Source organism: Crocodylus siamensis, chromosome 3 (genome assembly GCF_052110815.1).
Source record: "Crocodylus siamensis isolate JL-2025a chromosome 3, ASM5211081v1, whole genome shotgun sequence".
NCBI classification, from domain to species: Eukaryota; Metazoa; Chordata; order Crocodylia; family Crocodylidae; genus Crocodylus; species Crocodylus siamensis.
The window spans coordinates 254,427,983-254,445,053 of record NC_143397.1 but is presented as its reverse complement, the minus strand read 5'-3'; the positions used below and the strand labels follow the sequence as shown (position 1 = coordinate 254,445,053).

At 57.5% G+C, this 17,071-nt stretch overlaps 1 protein-coding gene across 6 annotated transcripts in view; it reads left to right on the top strand.

Moving 5' to 3' along the window:
- Window positions 1-17,071, top strand: part of PTP4A3 (protein tyrosine phosphatase 4A3) — a 117,826-nt gene that overhangs the window by 85,160 nt on the left and 15,595 nt on the right. For 5 of the 6 annotated variants that reach the window (XM_090040729.1, XM_090040735.1, XM_090040734.1 and 2 more), the window contains 2 exons: window positions 5,652-6,273; window positions 13,113-13,205. In XM_090040729.1, the coding sequence (XP_089896855.1) occupies window positions 6,169-6,273; window positions 13,113-13,205 (198 nt within the window). In that variant the 5' untranslated portion in view covers window positions 5,652-6,168. Of the gene's footprint in view, window positions 1-2,079; window positions 2,321-5,651; window positions 6,274-13,112; window positions 13,206-17,071 lie in introns of those variants that run through there. The other variant, XM_090040732.1, reaches the window with a different exon arrangement.

Below are 17,071 nucleotides of genomic sequence, written 5' to 3'. Positions count from 1 at the left end.
CTTTCTGCAGGAGCAAGGGCTTTTCAGGGACATCAGCAGGCTTCCCCTTTCCACTGCCTTTTTGCTTTTTGTTCTCCTCCCCTTTGCATGCGTGCTGACTTGGGGAGAAGAGGGGGTTGGGGTTGCTCTGTGGATATTTCGTTCCTCTGTTGCCAGTCCAGCAGTTTCTCCCTGCCCGGCTGGGGGATTCGCTGGGTGGAGAAGATCCCCTTCTCCTCGCCCACAGGCCGGGATGTCCAGGGAGTGAGAAGACGGCATGCACGCGCATTTGAGCCCCATGCTGGACTCTGGCCACTCAGGCATGGGATTGCTGCTTATGTTGGAGCACGGCACAGTATCCGGCTGGGTCATCCGGTTTCCACATCCGGCTCCGGGCGGGTGAAACCCCCACAGCCGTATGTTAGTGCAGAGGCATCCACGGAAGCACCACGTTTCCCAGGCAGGGAACTGAGTTTGCACGGGAGAAGGGGTCAGCACAGCCCACGTGATCGGAGGGGGAATAAAGCAGGAGGTGGGAGGCTCTGCTCCGCTCCCGACTCGATCTGCAGGCTTGGGCTGAGAGAATCGGGCCATCCCCTCTGTTGGGAGACCTTTCTGTTGACTAAGCCAACACCGTGGTGGCTGGGGTGAAGGCACGGGAGCAGGGTTTGAGGGACTGGCCACCAGGCCAAAGTCCCGGACCTGTAATCGGGGCCAGATTTTCCAGATGGGCTCATCATGCCACAGGCCGCGTTTGCTGGGAAAACTAGCCTGTCTTTCCGTGCCGGGTCCCCACTTCCTAAGGTGAATCCACACGTCGCTCCCATCTGCACCCTTTTCCTAGCCTCCCCTGCCTGGAGCCTCTTTGGGACAAGGACTGCCTGTGCTCATGGAGCACGTAGTACCGAGGTCCTGCTGGGTCGCAGTGGGAGCTGTACCCGTCTTCCTGAACTTCCTGAGCAAAGTCAAATTGGCCAGACCAGCACTCCTGCCTTCAGTCTTTAACCCCTCCAGTTAGCAGTGGTGCGTGTAGGCGCACTGGGCAGTGGCACATGGGCATGATTGATGGTGTAGCGTGAACGGTGAGGGTGACAGAAACGCGGGGTAGCCGCCCCCCCTGCAGGCGAGCCCCATGCCAGCCGGGTTTTGCGTGGTGCGCACAGCAAGGAGAGGCATTTTGCTCTGGCCGATCGTCTCCCGTTTCAGTTTACTTATGTGCTTAGCTTCTATTTTGAGAACTGGCCGCATCGTGCTAAGCAGCCTGTGACCTGGGGAAGGTACGGGCTTCAAAACAAGAGTCTCGCCGTCGAGTCAGTCTCCTTGCGAGACTATAACGGGGCGCTGACGAGAGCGGCGGACAGTGGTAGAGCGCTCCCGTCGGACCTGGAGCTCTCCCCTTTCTCCCACGTGTTCGTCATCGCCCAGCCAATGCATCCCTTCGTTTTGGGGCTGTTGAGTTGCAGAGGCTTGAATCTGTGCAGCAGTGATGTGCTGGGACTGTTTCTTTCTGGAAAGCCCCATAAATGGTATGCTTGCAGGAAGGAGGGGCTCTACAAGTTTGCTGTTGCTTTCCCTTCTAATTGAGCACACTGCTAAATGTCCTGTAGCAGAAGGTGGGGTATCCCTTCATTCCCTGGAGAGATTTTCATGCCCTGCAACTTTCTCCGAGTACTGGCACGTCTCTTGTTCATCCTCCTGCTTGCACCCTTCCAATGCAAGGAGCCAGCCCCTGTGCTGCTGCTATTCGATCCCATCAAATCCACGTTCGTCAGCAGAGGTTATATAATTTAGATGAACTGCTCTGTGCTACACCTTGGGACGTGCACACGTGTGTGTCCACGTGGGGGTGTGCAGGCTCCTGAGAGCACCAAACCAGGAGAGCTTTAGTAGTAAGACACCCCAGGGAAGTGGCTGCCCTCCCGGCTGGCCAGGCTAACCTAGTGCACGTGTCTCCTCGCAGCCCGGCTGCTTCCCGGTGCTGCTCGTTACTTATTTACACGCGTGCGGACCTACGGCAAGCTCCCCGTGCTCCTGCTCGTCCAATCACAGGCTTCAAGCTTTACAGCCCGGCAGTAGAGGAGGCTTCTTTCCAGAGCCAACCTCCACTTCTGTGTTGCGGCAAGGGGTCCGGATGGAGAAAACCCCGTGGAAAGCTTAGCTGACCTAAGAGCATTAGAGGCGCATTAGTTTGATATGAGCGGTTGAGCGGTGTCCGTGCCATGCAGCCGCTCGGGGCAGACTCGACTGGTTTCAAGCAGAGGGGCTATTCCGGCCAGAAGCGGTGCAGGCTCCGTCCTGCTCGGGGGTCTCGTATGCTGGTGCGGACGCTTGAGACTTAAAGGTAAGAGACGGGTCAGCCTTTGCCGGGCTCTTTGCATGTGATTGATAGGCTGCTGTTGCTTAGGTACCTGGGCAAACATGACAGCAGACATCTCCACCGCCAGGGATACGGTAAAGTGTCTCGGTGCGAAGGGGTTTCCTCGGCCCCGGCTAGCGGAGCGGTGTGGCGGGGGAGAGAAGGAGGAGGAAAGTCGCGTGGCTTTGTCCCAAAGGGGAGTTTTTTAGGGGAGCTGCTCTACCCTGGAAACATCAGTCTCATTTGCCCCACAGCAGGGCGAGGGTGAGCGCAGCGGCTGCCTTGCGTGGTGGGTAAAGCTGCCTTTGAACCCCGTCGGTGCTGTCTCGGGAGGCAGGTGACGGCAGGAGTTGGGTGCAGCTTGCCAGGGCACGCAGGCGGCGGCAGCTGCCAAGGGCGCTTCCCCGCAGCGCTCACTTCCAGCCCCGAGGAAGGACCCGCGCTCGCCGGCACCACGGATGCTCTGCAATAGCATCTCTCTCTCTCTCTGTCGCCTGTCATTTTTAATCTCCTGCCTGCTTTGTAAATCCTCCCAGGATCACTCCCCCAGCCAGGCTCTCGCAAACCAGTTTCTCAGCCAACCCATCTCTGCAGCCCTTGGTGTTGTATGTGTTGGAAACGTGCACCAGGCTGAACCACTGCTTGCTGCTGGCATCTGGGAGCTAGTGCTAGAGCTAATCTGAGCAGTTGCCAGCCTTGAACCTCCCATCACCCTGGTGAGGTAGGCAAGAGCCTTTGACCTCTGCTCGCAGATGAGAAGGTCAGGTGATTTGCCCAGGGTTCCCTAGGAAGTCTGTGGCAGGGCAGGGAACCGAGTGCAGGTCTCCCCATCCCTGTGCTTAGCGCCTGCACCACTGAGCCATCCTTCCTCCATGGCGCTGGTGAAGCCGGTACAAGTCCTGTTTGTTCCTGGCTTTCTTCCCACTGCAATCGCTCCAGGCTGGGAAGCTGGCAGCCCTGCTTGGCTCAGATCCTGAGGCTCTTGGCACCCAGGTGGGTGTTTGAGCCAGGGAGGTGCATGCAGAAGGGAAAGATCCCTACAGGGGGACATCCGCTCCCTCCTGGGTAGATCGTGCGCTTCTCCCTGCGTCTGCCAGGAGCTTCTCCCAACGGCTCCCCTACTTCTGCCGGAGGGGAAGATCTTCCCTAGTAGCAGAGCTCCCAACTCGGGGCAGGCCTTGAGCGAGGCGCTCCTCTCGTGCCTCCTGGAGACCGTAGGTCAGGATATGCACTGTATATTAATGCCACTCTTGGACCTGTAGGAAGCCTCGGAGGTCCTCGTGGCTTTTGGTGGAGTTCTTGACCCTGTTGAGCTGCATGGGATGGGACAGTGCAGCTGTGTTGACAACATATGGTTTATCAGTGCAGGTCCACTCATGTTTGGGAAGTTTGTGTCCTGGTGTCTGTGCATCTAGACATCCCCCTGCACACCTTAGTCTAGACAAGCTCTGTTCTGGTGCAGGGAAGGGGGCAGAGTCATCTGGTGAGGAGGGCACTGGGTTGGCACCCAGGAGACCTCGTACCATTCCCAGCCCATGCAGCAATTCGCGTGTGTCTGTGCAGCTCTTGGGCCCTGCATGCTCTGGGCTCCATGGTTGAAGAGCACTTCAGTGGTGGCTCCATCTAGCTAAGTTTGAAAGGAGCTGGCTGGGGACAAGCCACGAAATACTCAGGCTACTGCTCCTTCCTGCTCTAGGGTTTGCCTCCAGGACCTGAGGGCGTGGGACAGGGCACCCTGGGACCAGGAGGTATTAGGGGAATGGGAGTCCCTGGGCATTGCAGGCAGCGAATGGGGAAGCCCGTGAAACTTGTGACAGTGTCTTGAAATCAAGCTGTGCATTTGCCTGCCAGTCCTGCCTTTGCTGCTGCCCGCCTTCGGGGTGAAGCTGCAGAATAGCACCTTTGGCCAGGGCTGTTCTGGGGAAGTGAAACTCCCCGGCCACTCGCTGGCACCCGGGTGCCTCCATCTACCCTCCCATGCCCCGCAGGAAACCTGCTCTCAGGCTCAGCTGGGGAAGGTGGCTGCCTGCACCCAGGGTTCAAGGGTAGATCCCTTCTTTCCGAACCAGATGGCCAGGTTCCTTCCCGGCAGCTGCTGGTTTTTAATAGCGAGTGCTTGCATAAGAACGCAGATGTGGGTGCGTCTGATAAGAAAAGTCCTCGTGCCCAGACGCTGCCACTAGCAACGCCCACTCCGCCTTTCCCAGAGCCGTGCTGGGCTGGATGCAGCCTGTTCCAGGCACTTCCTCTCCCTTGCAGCTCTCCCCATCGCTGCCCAGCCCTTCCCTCCACCCAGCCAGGGGCCCAGGTTTGGTGCAGCTTGTAAACCAGCCAAAAACCTGATGTGGGAGAAGAGCTGGGGGTTGGGAGGGAGGGAGGGAAGGTGCGCTCGTGAGTGCCTGGTTGCGGGGTGCAGGCTTCCATCTGCAGCAGCTGCCCTTTCTTGCTTAGCTCGCTGTAACCTGCACCCCCAGGAGACATGCCCACCCCGCTTGCTGTCCAGAGCCTGTACCCCCAGGAGACATGCCCACCCCGCTTGCTGTCCAGAGCCTGTACCCCCAGGAGACATGCCCACCCCGCTTGCTGTCCAGAGCCCGTACCCCCAGGAGACATGCCCACCCCGCTTGCTGTCCAGAGCCTGTACCCCCAGGAGACATGCCCACCCCGCTTGCTGTCCAGAGCCCGTACCCCCAGGAGACATGCCCACCCTGCTTGCCATCCAACATCCAGCAGCGGTTCTAGGATTTGAGTTGCATCAGGGCTGGGCGCCTCTTGCAGTCCCATCCTAGCAGAGAGCTCTGACCTCCCTTACGGCTGCCTCCTCCCCTCAGGCAGGCTCTGCTAGGCATTTGCATGAGAAAGGTCCTCTTCCTCCAAAGTGCAGGAGTCCCCAACATCCAGACGGGGTGACCGGCCTGCGTGTGAAGAAACCTGCAGCTTCCAAGCAGGTCCATGCAGAACCGTGGTGCTAGCGTGAGCCTGGCCAGGTGTGACGTAGGGCAAGGAGCAGTCCAACACGTGACCCAGAACAGCCATTGGTTTAGTGTGCTTGCTTATGGCTTCTGGTGGGACAGCCCTGCAGATCGATCGGGATCGGGCACAGGCAACCCTGGACCTGAACTGTCTGTTCCCCTGCATTGCGCAGAGTTATCCCAGTTCAGGGGTATGTGTGACCTGTCTGCTGCTGCCCCTCATGCACCGGTGTGAGCACATCACTGGCCATCCCTACTGGTGCTGTCGCCCCACGCGCCCCCGTACAGGTTGAGTTTGCTCGCTCCTGCAGGGATCTTACCCTGTTTGTTTTCTTCCCCCTCAGACTCTCTCTACCACTGACGGGCTGTGGATTTATGGAGGCGCCAGGAAGCGGCTTTGAGTATTGCCACGCGCAGCATCGTGCCCGGTGAGGAAGAGACGTCGCCGGCTCGCCTGGCCCCGTGTCCGCGCCCTCGGGTTTAACCATTCAAGGCCCCCGTGCATGGCTTTCATGCCCAAGGGACTCCTGCTGGCTGCAGCCGCGGCCTGATCTGCTCCAGGCTCCCGTCGCTGCTCCCAAATACTCCACGTATCCAGATGGGGTAACGTGACGGAGGGAGCGGCACGCAAGGAGCTCACCCAACGCAGAGGCCTTTCAGGAGGGAGCCTGGCGGCCAGGCAGGCGGCAGCCCTCCATTGCACACACGAAGGGAACTGACACTACAAAAAGGAAGACTGTTGTGGACTGTCATCGTTAATATTATTTGGTTTCTTGGTGCGGGCCCGGCGCTGGGCATATTTGCACAACATTTGTTCTGAATCTCCCTGCCTGCACGCGCTGCTCCCCGCACTGCTGCGCCATGGCCCGTATGAATCGGCCGGCACCTGTGGAGGTCTGCTACAAGAACATGAGGTTCCTCATCACCCACAACCCCACCAATGCCACGCTCAGCACCTTCATCGAGGTAAGGAGGAGGGGATGGAGCCATCCTTCCACCCGTGGGTCACCCATTCGTGCCCAGCTGTGGGGCAGCTCAATGTTGGTCTGCACCAGGGGGCTAGAAGGGGGTGGCTGGTCTCGGGGCAGTTCCCTGCTAATGAGCATCCACGTGGTGCTCATTCGCACTTGCAGTAGAGGTGGAGGCCACGGGCCATGAGCTGTCTCCCTCTGCACCTGGCCTGTGAGTCAGAGCAGTCGCACTGTCTCCTTCCTCCTGCCCCATGTCCTGCCAGTGCTTTTGGGAAGCCCCTCAGGGCAGGGGCTGCGTTGTCAGCCAGGCTCAGGGCTGGCGTTGCAGCCGGCGGGAGCTCTCTGGGCAGATCCCAGCCCATGGGCATGTCCAGCACAGGCCACCTCTGCTCACAGCTCCCTGGATAATGTGCTGGCTCGGCTCCCTCTCCATCAACCGGCCTCAAGTGATGGCGAGGAGCTGTTGGGGCTGGGGGGCTTTTCCTACTGACCGGATCAGCACTCCCCTCGCATCTTGGCTGCGGGGAAGAGCATGAGCTTGTAACCCCAGCACTGAAAGCTGGCATTTCCCCTCTTGGGAGCACATCCCTATTCTCTGTGTTGATCGCATGTAGCACTGGCTTCAATGCACTAGTTCCCTAGTGAAACCTCTTGCCCACTGGAGCTCGCTTCGGGCAGGGGCGCAGCTATTGGGGCCGCTTGTCCCAGACTGCAGAAGGGCCATGTCAGTCCAGAGCACCCTGCTCCGACTTGCAGGCTTCTCTTGGCTTTTCAAATGCCTGGGCTGAGCTGGCTGGCATGCTTTGCAAATGTCCCTAGGGCTGCTTCTGCAGGAGGACGCAGAGCAGGTGACCCAGCTGCAGTCTCCCTGGGGATGCCCAGTCCCACACGAATGTGGTAGTGGTCAAGCAAGGGTGTCTGTATTGGGCTGTGCATGGCCACAGTGAGGCAGGCAGTGCTCTGCCTCCCTCCCTTGCGCTCGCATCTCTCCTGGAAGGGGAGGTCTGCAGACCTACCCCATGTTCCTGGACTAGGGCCGTAGCTAGCCGACGCCACTCATAGCGTGCGCTCAGAAGCGGACTCCCGTCCTCTCCTGCTGGGGACCAGCAAGCAGCGTCTTGGCTTGAGCGACACAATCCCATGGCTGTACAGTTGCACCCGTCTCTGCTGCCTGCCGTCTCGGTGGTGGAGCTCTGCCCGCCCAGCTCGCAGCCACAGGCCAGCAGCTCCTGTCCCCGATTTGAGTCCAGCTGGCTAAAAGTGAGTTGGAGCTTGTGTGGTACTGCTGCACAGATAAGTAGCTCAGCGAGCCCTCTGCCTGGGTTGAGCACAACACAGGCAAAGCACCTACCTGTAGCGTATGGTCCAGTGAGAAGCAGTGCATCGGGCATTATCTGCTGCTCCTTGCATGTGGTGGGGTGGAGGTGGGGCGCTGCTTCTCCAAGGGCCAAAGCCCAGCAAGAACATGGCTTGAGTTCAGGGTTCAGCAGAATGGCAAACGAGCTGGAAATGGATTCTCCTCAGGACCCCAAGCCCTGTGCATTCACCTTCTGGGCATCACCTTTGTATCTTACTTGTGCCTGAAGGTTTAATTTTTTTCCATCCTGAAGGCAGCTGCACCCTGGGTATCGCATGCCATCTGCATGCCTTGCAAGCCAAACACTTTGCACGGTGCCCAGCATACCTGGCCCCAACCCTGAGTGACTATGAAAGGGCTGGAAGTGAGAAGTGGAGCAACCTCTCCACTAGTCTTTGAGTGCAAGAGCCCAGGGTGCACCAACAGCAGGCTCCATCCACCTGCTGCTGACCAGTGTGCAGAGGATGGCTTGGAGGAGACCTCAGTGCTGGTGGGATCCTGCAACTGTGTGGGCATTTTCCCTTAAGACTTACTGAGCACACTCCATCCTGAAGGCCCCAAGCATTTTAGGTGCAGTCTTGTAGGAGAGCTGGCATCCAGCCTTGCTCCGGCACACATTTCAGGAGTGAGCATTCCTGCCCAGGAGGTGAAATGTGGCATCAGATGGAGCTTGCAGTGCCTGCCCCTGCCTTGCTGGTGAAGCTGCCTGTGTAGCAGGTGTCAGCCGTGCACCTGAGCCGTCCATGTGAGCTGGGGTTGATGAGAGCCATGGCGATGGACATGCACAGCCATGCAGGGCTCCCCAGAGCCGAAGAGATACCGAGCACTGATGAAGTTGGCTGTGGCAGGCCGGAAATAAGGAGCTTAATAGCCACCCCTGTGTCCGGCTGTAGCTGGGGCCTATTGCACCTGTTTTCACCTTGACGTCTTGGGATTCACAGCAGGCTGCTCTGCAGTCTTGAGCTCTCTCACTAGGCTCCAGGAGGCTCTCGGGTCCAGAGGCAAGGCACTAGGGCCCAGTCGGATGCTCAGGGTGTTGCTCTGAGCCACGTGCGCCATCCCAGACGTGCAGTTGCTACACAGCATGATGTGCAGGTGCACACGTGCACAGACCCACCGCTGCTGCTGTGAATTGCACTGGCTCGGAAAGAGGAGGCCTCTCCAGGATGTAGTAGCCCAGCACCCTCCTTGGTAAAGAAGATGCTCTAAGAAATTTGCAGGGGACTCAGATCTGCTGAAGGGGGCTGAGAGCGGGATGTCCTCAGGTTCAGTAAATGGGCAGACAAGAACCTGATGGTGTTTAACACTGAAAAATGCGAGGTTCTCCACCTTGGGAGAAAAAACCTGCAGCATCCTTATAGGCTCGGCAGTGCTACACTGGCTAGCACTACAGAAGAAAGAGACTTGGGGGTCATCACTGACCACAAGATGAACACGAGCCTGCAATGCGATGCTGCGACTAGTAAAGCGACCAAAACGCTGGCTTGCATCCATAGGTGCTTCTCGAGCAAATCCCGGGACGTCATTCTCCCCTTGTACTCGGCCTTGGTGAGGCCGCAGCTGGAGTACTGCGTCCAGTTTTGGGCTCCACAATTCAAAAGGGATGTGGGGAAGGTTGAGAGAGTCCAGAGGAGAGCCATGCACATGATCAGAGGTCAGGAAACCAGACCTTACGACGACAGGCTGAGAGCCATGGGGCTCTTTAGCCTGGAAAAGCGCAGGCTCAGGGGTGATCTGATGGCCACCTATAAGTTTCTCAGGGGTGACCACCAGGATCTGGGGGAACGCCTGTTCACCAGAGCGCCCCGAGGGATGACGAGGTCGAACGGTCACAAACTCCTGCAAGACCGTTTCAGGCTGGACATAAAGAAGAATTTCGTTACTGTCCGAGCCCCCACGGTCTGGAACAGCCTGCCATTGGAGGTGGTTCAAGCACCTACATTGAACACCTTCAAGAGTAAATTGGATGCTTATCTTGCTGGGATCCTATGACCCCAGCTGACTTCCTGCCCTTTGGGCAGGGGGCTGGACTCGATGATCTCCCGAGGTCCCTTCCAGCCCTGATGTCTATGAAATCTATGTCCTGATCATGGCTGTCAGCAGCCGGGGGGTATTTTGCACAGCGTTGTAAAAGCAGACGGAAGGGCTTGTCTGCGAGTGGGCAGCCGCACAAGGGAGGAGGGTGGTTTGAGCAGGGCTTATCTCGGGGACAGACGAGCCAAGCCGAATGCAGGCAGGCCTCCGGTTCAGTCGGATCCCTTACAGTGCAGCCTCCGCAGTACATTGTCTGAAGCTGGGGCATGAACTTTGGCTTCCAGCTGCATTAAAATGATTTGGCATGTGCTTCAAGTGTAGTGGAAACCTTTGCACAGACTCAGCTGTTAACTCTGCAAGGGCGGCTGCGGGGAGAGCTGCTCCAGTCAGAGGCGGCTCTGAAGCCTCGAGCACTCACAAAACCAGGCTTCCTGACTGCGTGGTTTGGTTTAACAGGGCAAAAGGGAACTGTGCTGTAGTTACTCCCATAAAACGTGTTCCCGGAGCTCCCAGCCGTGCCAGACCAGACGCTGCCGTCAGGCACTTTTGCAACACGCTGCGGTTTTGTGTAGGCTGCTGGACAGGGCACCGTCAGCTTTAAATCTGGTCAAAAACCTTTTAAAAGAAGCTGCAAATGCTGCTCCTGCCTCAAGTCCCTCTGTCAGGCTTGTGTGGTTTGGACCCAGCCCAGTCTCTCGTTAAAATCTTGCTCTGCCCTCTTCACCCAGCGGGGGCAACAGGCCAGCTCTGGCTGGACAGGAGACCGAGAAGCCATGTGTCTGGTCGTATTGTGCGCAGTCCGACTACGAAGCCATGATCTCCTTTAGCTTCCTCAGGCCGCTTAAGTGAAGAAGAGTTGCATTGATAATGGATCTAAAAAAAATACCCGCCCCAAATCCCTGGAAAAACAGGTCCCACTTCAAAATGGACCCTCAGCTGCTTCCGTGTCTGTGTGCGTCTGTCTCTGCAGCGCTTCGTGGCATGTTGCCCTGCAGCCCCTGTAATCCCCCCTGAGCCCTGACCAGCTGCATCGGGTTGTGTGCGTTTTTAACTAGCTCCTCGGAGCGCGCGGTGATGCCGAGGGCAGGAAACTTCACCTACCCTTCATGGAAATCATAAAGAAGTGAGGCTGGACGGGACCTCCAGAGGTCACGTCCCGTCCAAGCCCCTGCCTGAACAGGATCGTCCATATCCAGCCATCCCATACAAATCCATAATCTAGCCTCTTACAGAACAACAAAGTCAACCATGGAAAAGAAGTCAGTTGGGGCATGAAAACCTCTGCGGTGATGGCAAGTCTGCAGAGCGGCCCGGGCCAAGGTCAGCCCCGGCGCAGCCCGAAACAATCCCACCAAGTCGGGCTCATGTAGGAAGAAGACTTCCCTGAGCACCCACGGTGGGGGAAATGGGGTCACAAGTGGAGAAGGCAGAGCCAGCTGGTTAGGCTGCTTGCTGGATCCGGGGGGGGCCCAGCTTCATTTTTCCGCTCCGCTACAGACTTCCTGAGCCAGTTGCTTGTTCTCTCTGATCCACCATTTCCCTGGCAGGCTGTCGTGTGGGGGTGGCACGGGGTAAGGGCATTAACACTTGTCAGGTGCCGGGGTACCGTGGTGAGAGGTGCCAGAAGGATGCCGCAGAGAGCGAAGACTGTGCACCGGGGGATACCGCGTGCCAGCATCCCAGCGAGGCTGGTTTCCAGCAACACGCTGGGCTGGACCAGGTACAAAGCCAGAGTCAGAGGCCGTCCCCGCCCCCAAGAGCTTACTGCCAAAATAAGCAGAGAAGCAGATCGGGCACGGAGAGGTGAGGGGATTTGCCCAAGGTCGTGTTGCCACTCGGCAGCAGAGCAGCCAGTCCAGACCCAGGTCCGTGGAGCACTTGTGTGTTTCTCTGGTTGCAAACGTTTCCAAGAGCAGGGGAAAGCACACGCCACACAGCAGGAGAAACCCGTGCAGCAGAAGGTGGGAGAGGTCACACTTCATCTGCACAGGGAGCGACGAGCTGCCTCTCCGGTATTGCTGCCGAGCCCTTGGGATTAGGGCCAAGAGGCTGTTTTTAGCCGCCCCTCTTCCTAGAACCGGTTCTGTTGTCTGCAGATGTTGATTGGTTACGTGAGTAACCAGAGGAGCCCTGGCAATACCCCGGAGAATTAAAAATAAGTGTCCTTGTGTGTGTGTTTACCACTTGAAGGCGCAGGGAAGGTGCCCAGCCTCTCTGGTGGCTGCTCGGAAGTCCTGGTCTTGCCCACGCCGCGTCTCCTGCATTCATGCCCTGTGATTTAACCTCCGCCTGCCTCTCAGCCCTTGTTTATGCTAGGGTTGTTTTCTCCAAGGCTCTCCAGACAGGGCTGGTGACCTCTGGGTCTCCTCGCCATGCCCCGAGCAGGCTGGTCCCAGCACCGCAGCTATGTGCTGATAAGCCTTTCTTTGCATTGCAGCGGTGCCTGAGCAGGGCTCTGGAGACCCAGACAGCATGGAGCCCCCTGCAAAGCAAGATGCTCTGTCTTCATCGGGACCCGGGGAGAGAGAGGAGCAGAGTAGATTGCCCAAGGGTCCGTGGCAGGACTTTGGCAGAGCCAGGGGGAAAGCTCAGGTTCCCAGAGCCCCACTTCAGGGCCCCTGTGGACCTCCGTTGTGCGCTAGGTGCTGAGAGCAAACAGTGGTCCCTGCCCCGCTTCCCCTCCGACAAGCAGAGCTGTGCTACTGCTGGAGCGACGAGGGCAGACTGACAAACGCCCCTGTCCCAGTATGCTGTGGAGAGCTCTGGCGCGACGGCCCGGCCCCTGTAATGAAATCACAGGCCGTCCCCGTGTGCCATGAAGGCGCCACAGTGTTCCCAGGGTGGTGACCGTTGTAGTGCATAGAAAGAGAGAGGCTTCCCCTTCCAACAAATGGCTCCTTCTCCTCCTTGTGCAAACTGTAACTCGCCTTCGCTGCACCCCTGCGAGGCAGGCAGCAGGACCCCTCCCTATGGGGAAGGAGCATGAGGTTAAGTGACATGACCAAGGGCATGGAGTTGGTGTTGGAGCCAGGACAGACCCCTGCCCCCTGTACCTCACCTGCACATAGGCAGGGCTGTTTTGTGCAGGTGTGCGTTGTGCTTACTGCCAGCCCTGGGGACAGGGAAGGGAAGCCATCTTGGGTGGGCTGGAAGAGAGGATTAAAGAGCTAACGCTGGTATGGAGATGGCAGGAAATGTCACCTCTGCTGTCTGCCCCAGCCACGCTCTGTATGGTCCTGGCTCACCGAGGCACTCTGTCACGTGCGTAACATCAAGCACGTGGTTCTTGCTTGCATGTACCCAGGTCTCTTGGTGAGTCCCTGTGTCTCTCTGGTAGGAGAGCTGCACAAATAGCCTGGGTGAGACAGGGGATGGGGGCAGGGGGTATACGTGCATCTCCTCTACCTCTGCCCTTACAGAAGCCATCTCCCTTCCCTCCCTAGGACCTGAAGAAGTACGGCGCGACAACGGTCGTGAGGGTCTGCGAGGTGACCTATGACAAGACCCCGCTGGAAAAGGACGGCATCACTGTTATGGTAGGTGGTTGCTTTGGGTCTACCCAGAGAGGACAGAGCCCCTTCCTCCTAGTGCCTTTTACTCTGTGCCATGGAGATGTGGGGTGGGAGCAAGTTACCAAGCGGGGCTACGCAGTCTCCTTCCAGTCCGGCTGACCACGCTGCCAGCCCTTCAGCCCCAGGCAGGAGAGGCTGGAAGCCACCCTGTGCTGGTGAGATCTGTGTCCTGTACCTCTGCAGAGTGGTTGTATCCAAGCGTGACCTCCGCTTCCCCAGATCAACACTGATTTTCAAACATCTCACGGTGCATCGCTCCTCTCCTCACCAGCAGCCCAGATCCCAGCTGGGGACAAAGAAGGGCAGCCCCCAGATCAGTGCACCAGGCCGTGACTGGCTTCTTGGCCTCCCTGCTGGTCTTAATGGTCCTGCCTGTCTTGGCACAGTTCATCCCTCCGTTCAGATCTGGGTGCCCAGGCAAGCTGTGCCACCTCGGTTCTTCCGGTAGCAAAACAACACATGGTCAGACCCTGGAGAGAGGTGGTGGGAGGGAGAATTTGCTCCCCCCTTTTGGAAGAAGGAGGTTGCTACAATGGCCATCAGGCACCAGTCAGGCATGGCCCTCACCTTTATGCTGGGGACGTGTGTGAATGCAGCCCTTCATCAGTTCAGCCAAATGGGTGCAAGGTCTGGGGGCCACCAAGCCTTGCTCATGGATAGGCTTTTCCCTTCCTGAGTGTGTTCTTGGGTCTTACCAGGAGACTGCAGCTCTCTAACCTCCTCCCAACATGCCAGAGAGGCGGGGAGGAAAAGCCCAATCCTGGAGAGCCTGGAGTGCGTTGGCCACAGGTTACCTGGAAGCCCAGTGTTTGCATGTGTGAAGGCAGCGCCTTGCTCAAGGGCCTCCGCGTGTACCTCGAAATGCATGTTTCACGCCACGCTGCCTCGGGGCGAGTGGTGAAGTGCTGCTGGGAACAGTTCTGCACCAGTAGGGAGTATGATCCGGTGCCCCCCGGTCCTCGCCAGCTCTGGGTTCAGGGCTTTGTGCATGTCTCGTAGCAGCCATGGGATCCGTGCGTGGATTCAGCTGTGAATCTCTCCGTTTCTTTTCGATTTCTCAAGGGTTTGGTGGAGGCCACCATTGAGACTTTCTGGCAGGGGACCAAGCTGTACCCTTCTGGGCACGGGGACTCTGGCAGCTTCCTTCCTCTAGCCTGGTATATTCCCACCCCAAATCCATGCTCCGGTGGAGAGGTCGGCCTGTGGTGGAAACGAGAGGCCGTGAAGCTTCAGGGCCGGTGTAGGGAGAGGCCCCGAGTTTCAGCTCTTGCAGAGGAGGGGATGTGGTGGCAGGCTGCAAAGACGAGCACTAGAGCAGTGCTTTGCATGCCTGTCTGCATTCCCCCGTGAGCTTTAGCTTGCTTACTGCCAGCATTGCTTCCCTCCTGCTTGACATCAGGGCCCCCCTCTTGCAATCCAGAAGCTTGCTGCAATCCTTCTAGTGCTGTGCAGTTTGCTCCTGCTGTCCTTGCAGCCTGCTAGGAGGAGTGAGGGGGACCAGCTCGCACCTAATTGTTCCCTCCTGCCCTACACTGATGCTTGTGAGCAGCTCGGCACTGCTGCTTTGCAGACTCCAGCAGCGCATTGGGCAGAAGCTGCTTTATGGATGAGTGAACTAAGCTTTTGAAAGCCTGAGAGAAGCTGTGTCCCCTAATGAGAGAGGTGTGATGAGGAGGGTTCATTTGGGTTCTGTGTACTTGGCCTTTCCGGGCCTCCTGAGACCATGTGAAGCTGGTTTGCATTGTCCCTTTAATTTTTCTTTCAACATCTTGCTGTGTGGCTGAGCCTGAGCCTCACCCAAAAGAGCTAAAATTCCCTCTCTCTAATAAGATCCCGGCACCTGAAACAAAATGGTGTTTTTTAACACGGCAGTAATTTCCAGAAACAGCAAAGGCTCACGTTTGTCTTGGAAATCAACCTAAAGGCTTTAAAAGAAAGGAGAAAGGAAAACCCTATAACAGGGGTGGCCACAAGCCTGTCGGTTTTCTGAGTTTGGACATGGTTATGTGGAGGCTGGCTTAATCCAGGATGCTCAGAGATGCAAAGTTTGCACATATTCTTCTTCCCAGAGTTGGGACGTGTACAGATCTCGGTGTGTTGGGGAGGGAGGGGGCAGGGGTGGTCTGTTGGTGGGGAAGAGCTGTATTGAATCGGGTCTGTCTATTTTTATGGAAACCTGTTTTAATACTGTGAGAATTCTGTACTGCGAGCACTTCATCTTGGCCTCCGCTCCTAATCCACGTGTTTTCGAGGCAGTCTCAGTGCTGGCAGGTGTTGGCGTGGGGAGATACAGCCATAGTCAAGCCCTGGAGACTGTGATGCCCACAACACCATGTTTCTGCATTATCTGCCACCCCTGCAGTCTGGAGCACGGCCCAGCTGCAGGAATGTCCCCGGAGAGAGAGCAGCTGTGTGTTCAGCTGCAGAATTCAAGTCCCGGGGCCACTGGATATCTACGGCGGCCGGTCTGAGCACTGGGGTTTGACCTGCCAGCTCAGCTGTCCTCTGACTGCACCTTCAAGCCCGCTTGATACACATCCGTCCAGGAACCTGGACCTTAAAGTTTCAAAAAGGGCCTTTTCATTCAGGATGCAAGCACTGACCATAATACGGTGCGTTTAGGACACCATGCTGCGTCTGTTAGTTATCCCCATGTCTGCGACAATAAAAGGAGGGAAGAACTAAAAGCTCTTGGCAGGGTTGATGCCGCTTCAGAGGAGGCATCCCTGATCCCAACCAGAGAGTGAACCCAATGTAGCCAGTCACTTCTGTGCCTTGGGGACGGGAAGGGGGCTGTGCCGAGCATGAGAGAGGAGAGCTGGGCAGAGCCACTGGCCCCCACCCTCCTAGTGAGGAAGTGCTTCCTAGCATCTAACCTACACGTCCCCTGCTGCAACCGAGACCATTCATTGCTCTTTGTCCTGTCGTCTGCCCCCACTGAGACCAGCCCAGCTCCATCCTCTTTGCAGCCCCCCTGCAGGGAGCTGAAGGCTGTTATTAAATCCCCCCTCGGTCTTGTCTTCTGCAGACGAAATCAGCCCAGTTCCCTCCGCCTTTCCTCACAAGTCCTGTCCCCCAGCCCCTGAACCAGCTTTCCTGCCCCCCACTGGACTCTCTCCAATTTATCCACATCCTTTCTGTAGTGGGGGTGCCAAAACTGGACACAGGACTCCAGATACGACACCCTGGTTGCGAACCACTCCTTAGTCTGGGCTTGGCCCCTGCTTACCGAATTGATGACAGGCCTGGCAAATCCAGGCTCTGCTGAAGCTCCTCAATTAGCTGCTCCCAGCGTCTTACAAAAATCCCTTCGGTTCATGCCCACAGGCTTGGCGCGGTGCGGGGGGATCACAGAGCTGAGCGAAGGGGGCTGTCACGCGGCGTGCCCAGGAGCCGCGAATCCTCCGAGTATTAGAGGTCCCGTTCCCGAACGAATGACGGGAGCCGCTCCTGCTGCCCTCGAGCGTGAGCTCATCCTTGGGGGATACCAGTTATCCCTGCTCCTGCTGGCTCAGCAGTTGGATGGTGCCACTCACGGGCACTTGAGACTGTCAGCAAAAAAATGAAAAAAGGACATGGATCTTCTAAAAGCTGGGGCTGTTTCTCTAATCATGGATAATGGAAGATGAGGTCAGGCATGATAGCAGCGCTCTGGTATTCCTGCGGCCCGTGCCAGGTAATCTGTTGCACAGCTGCCTGCCAAAATGGAGAGTGCTAGCGTGGCGTTGCACACGTGCATCAGGACCGGGGAGACTGCTGGGGTCTCTCCACGCCGTGACACTAACTCGGGGGGATCGTGGCTGACTTGTTTCCTAGCCTGTCGAAAGGGC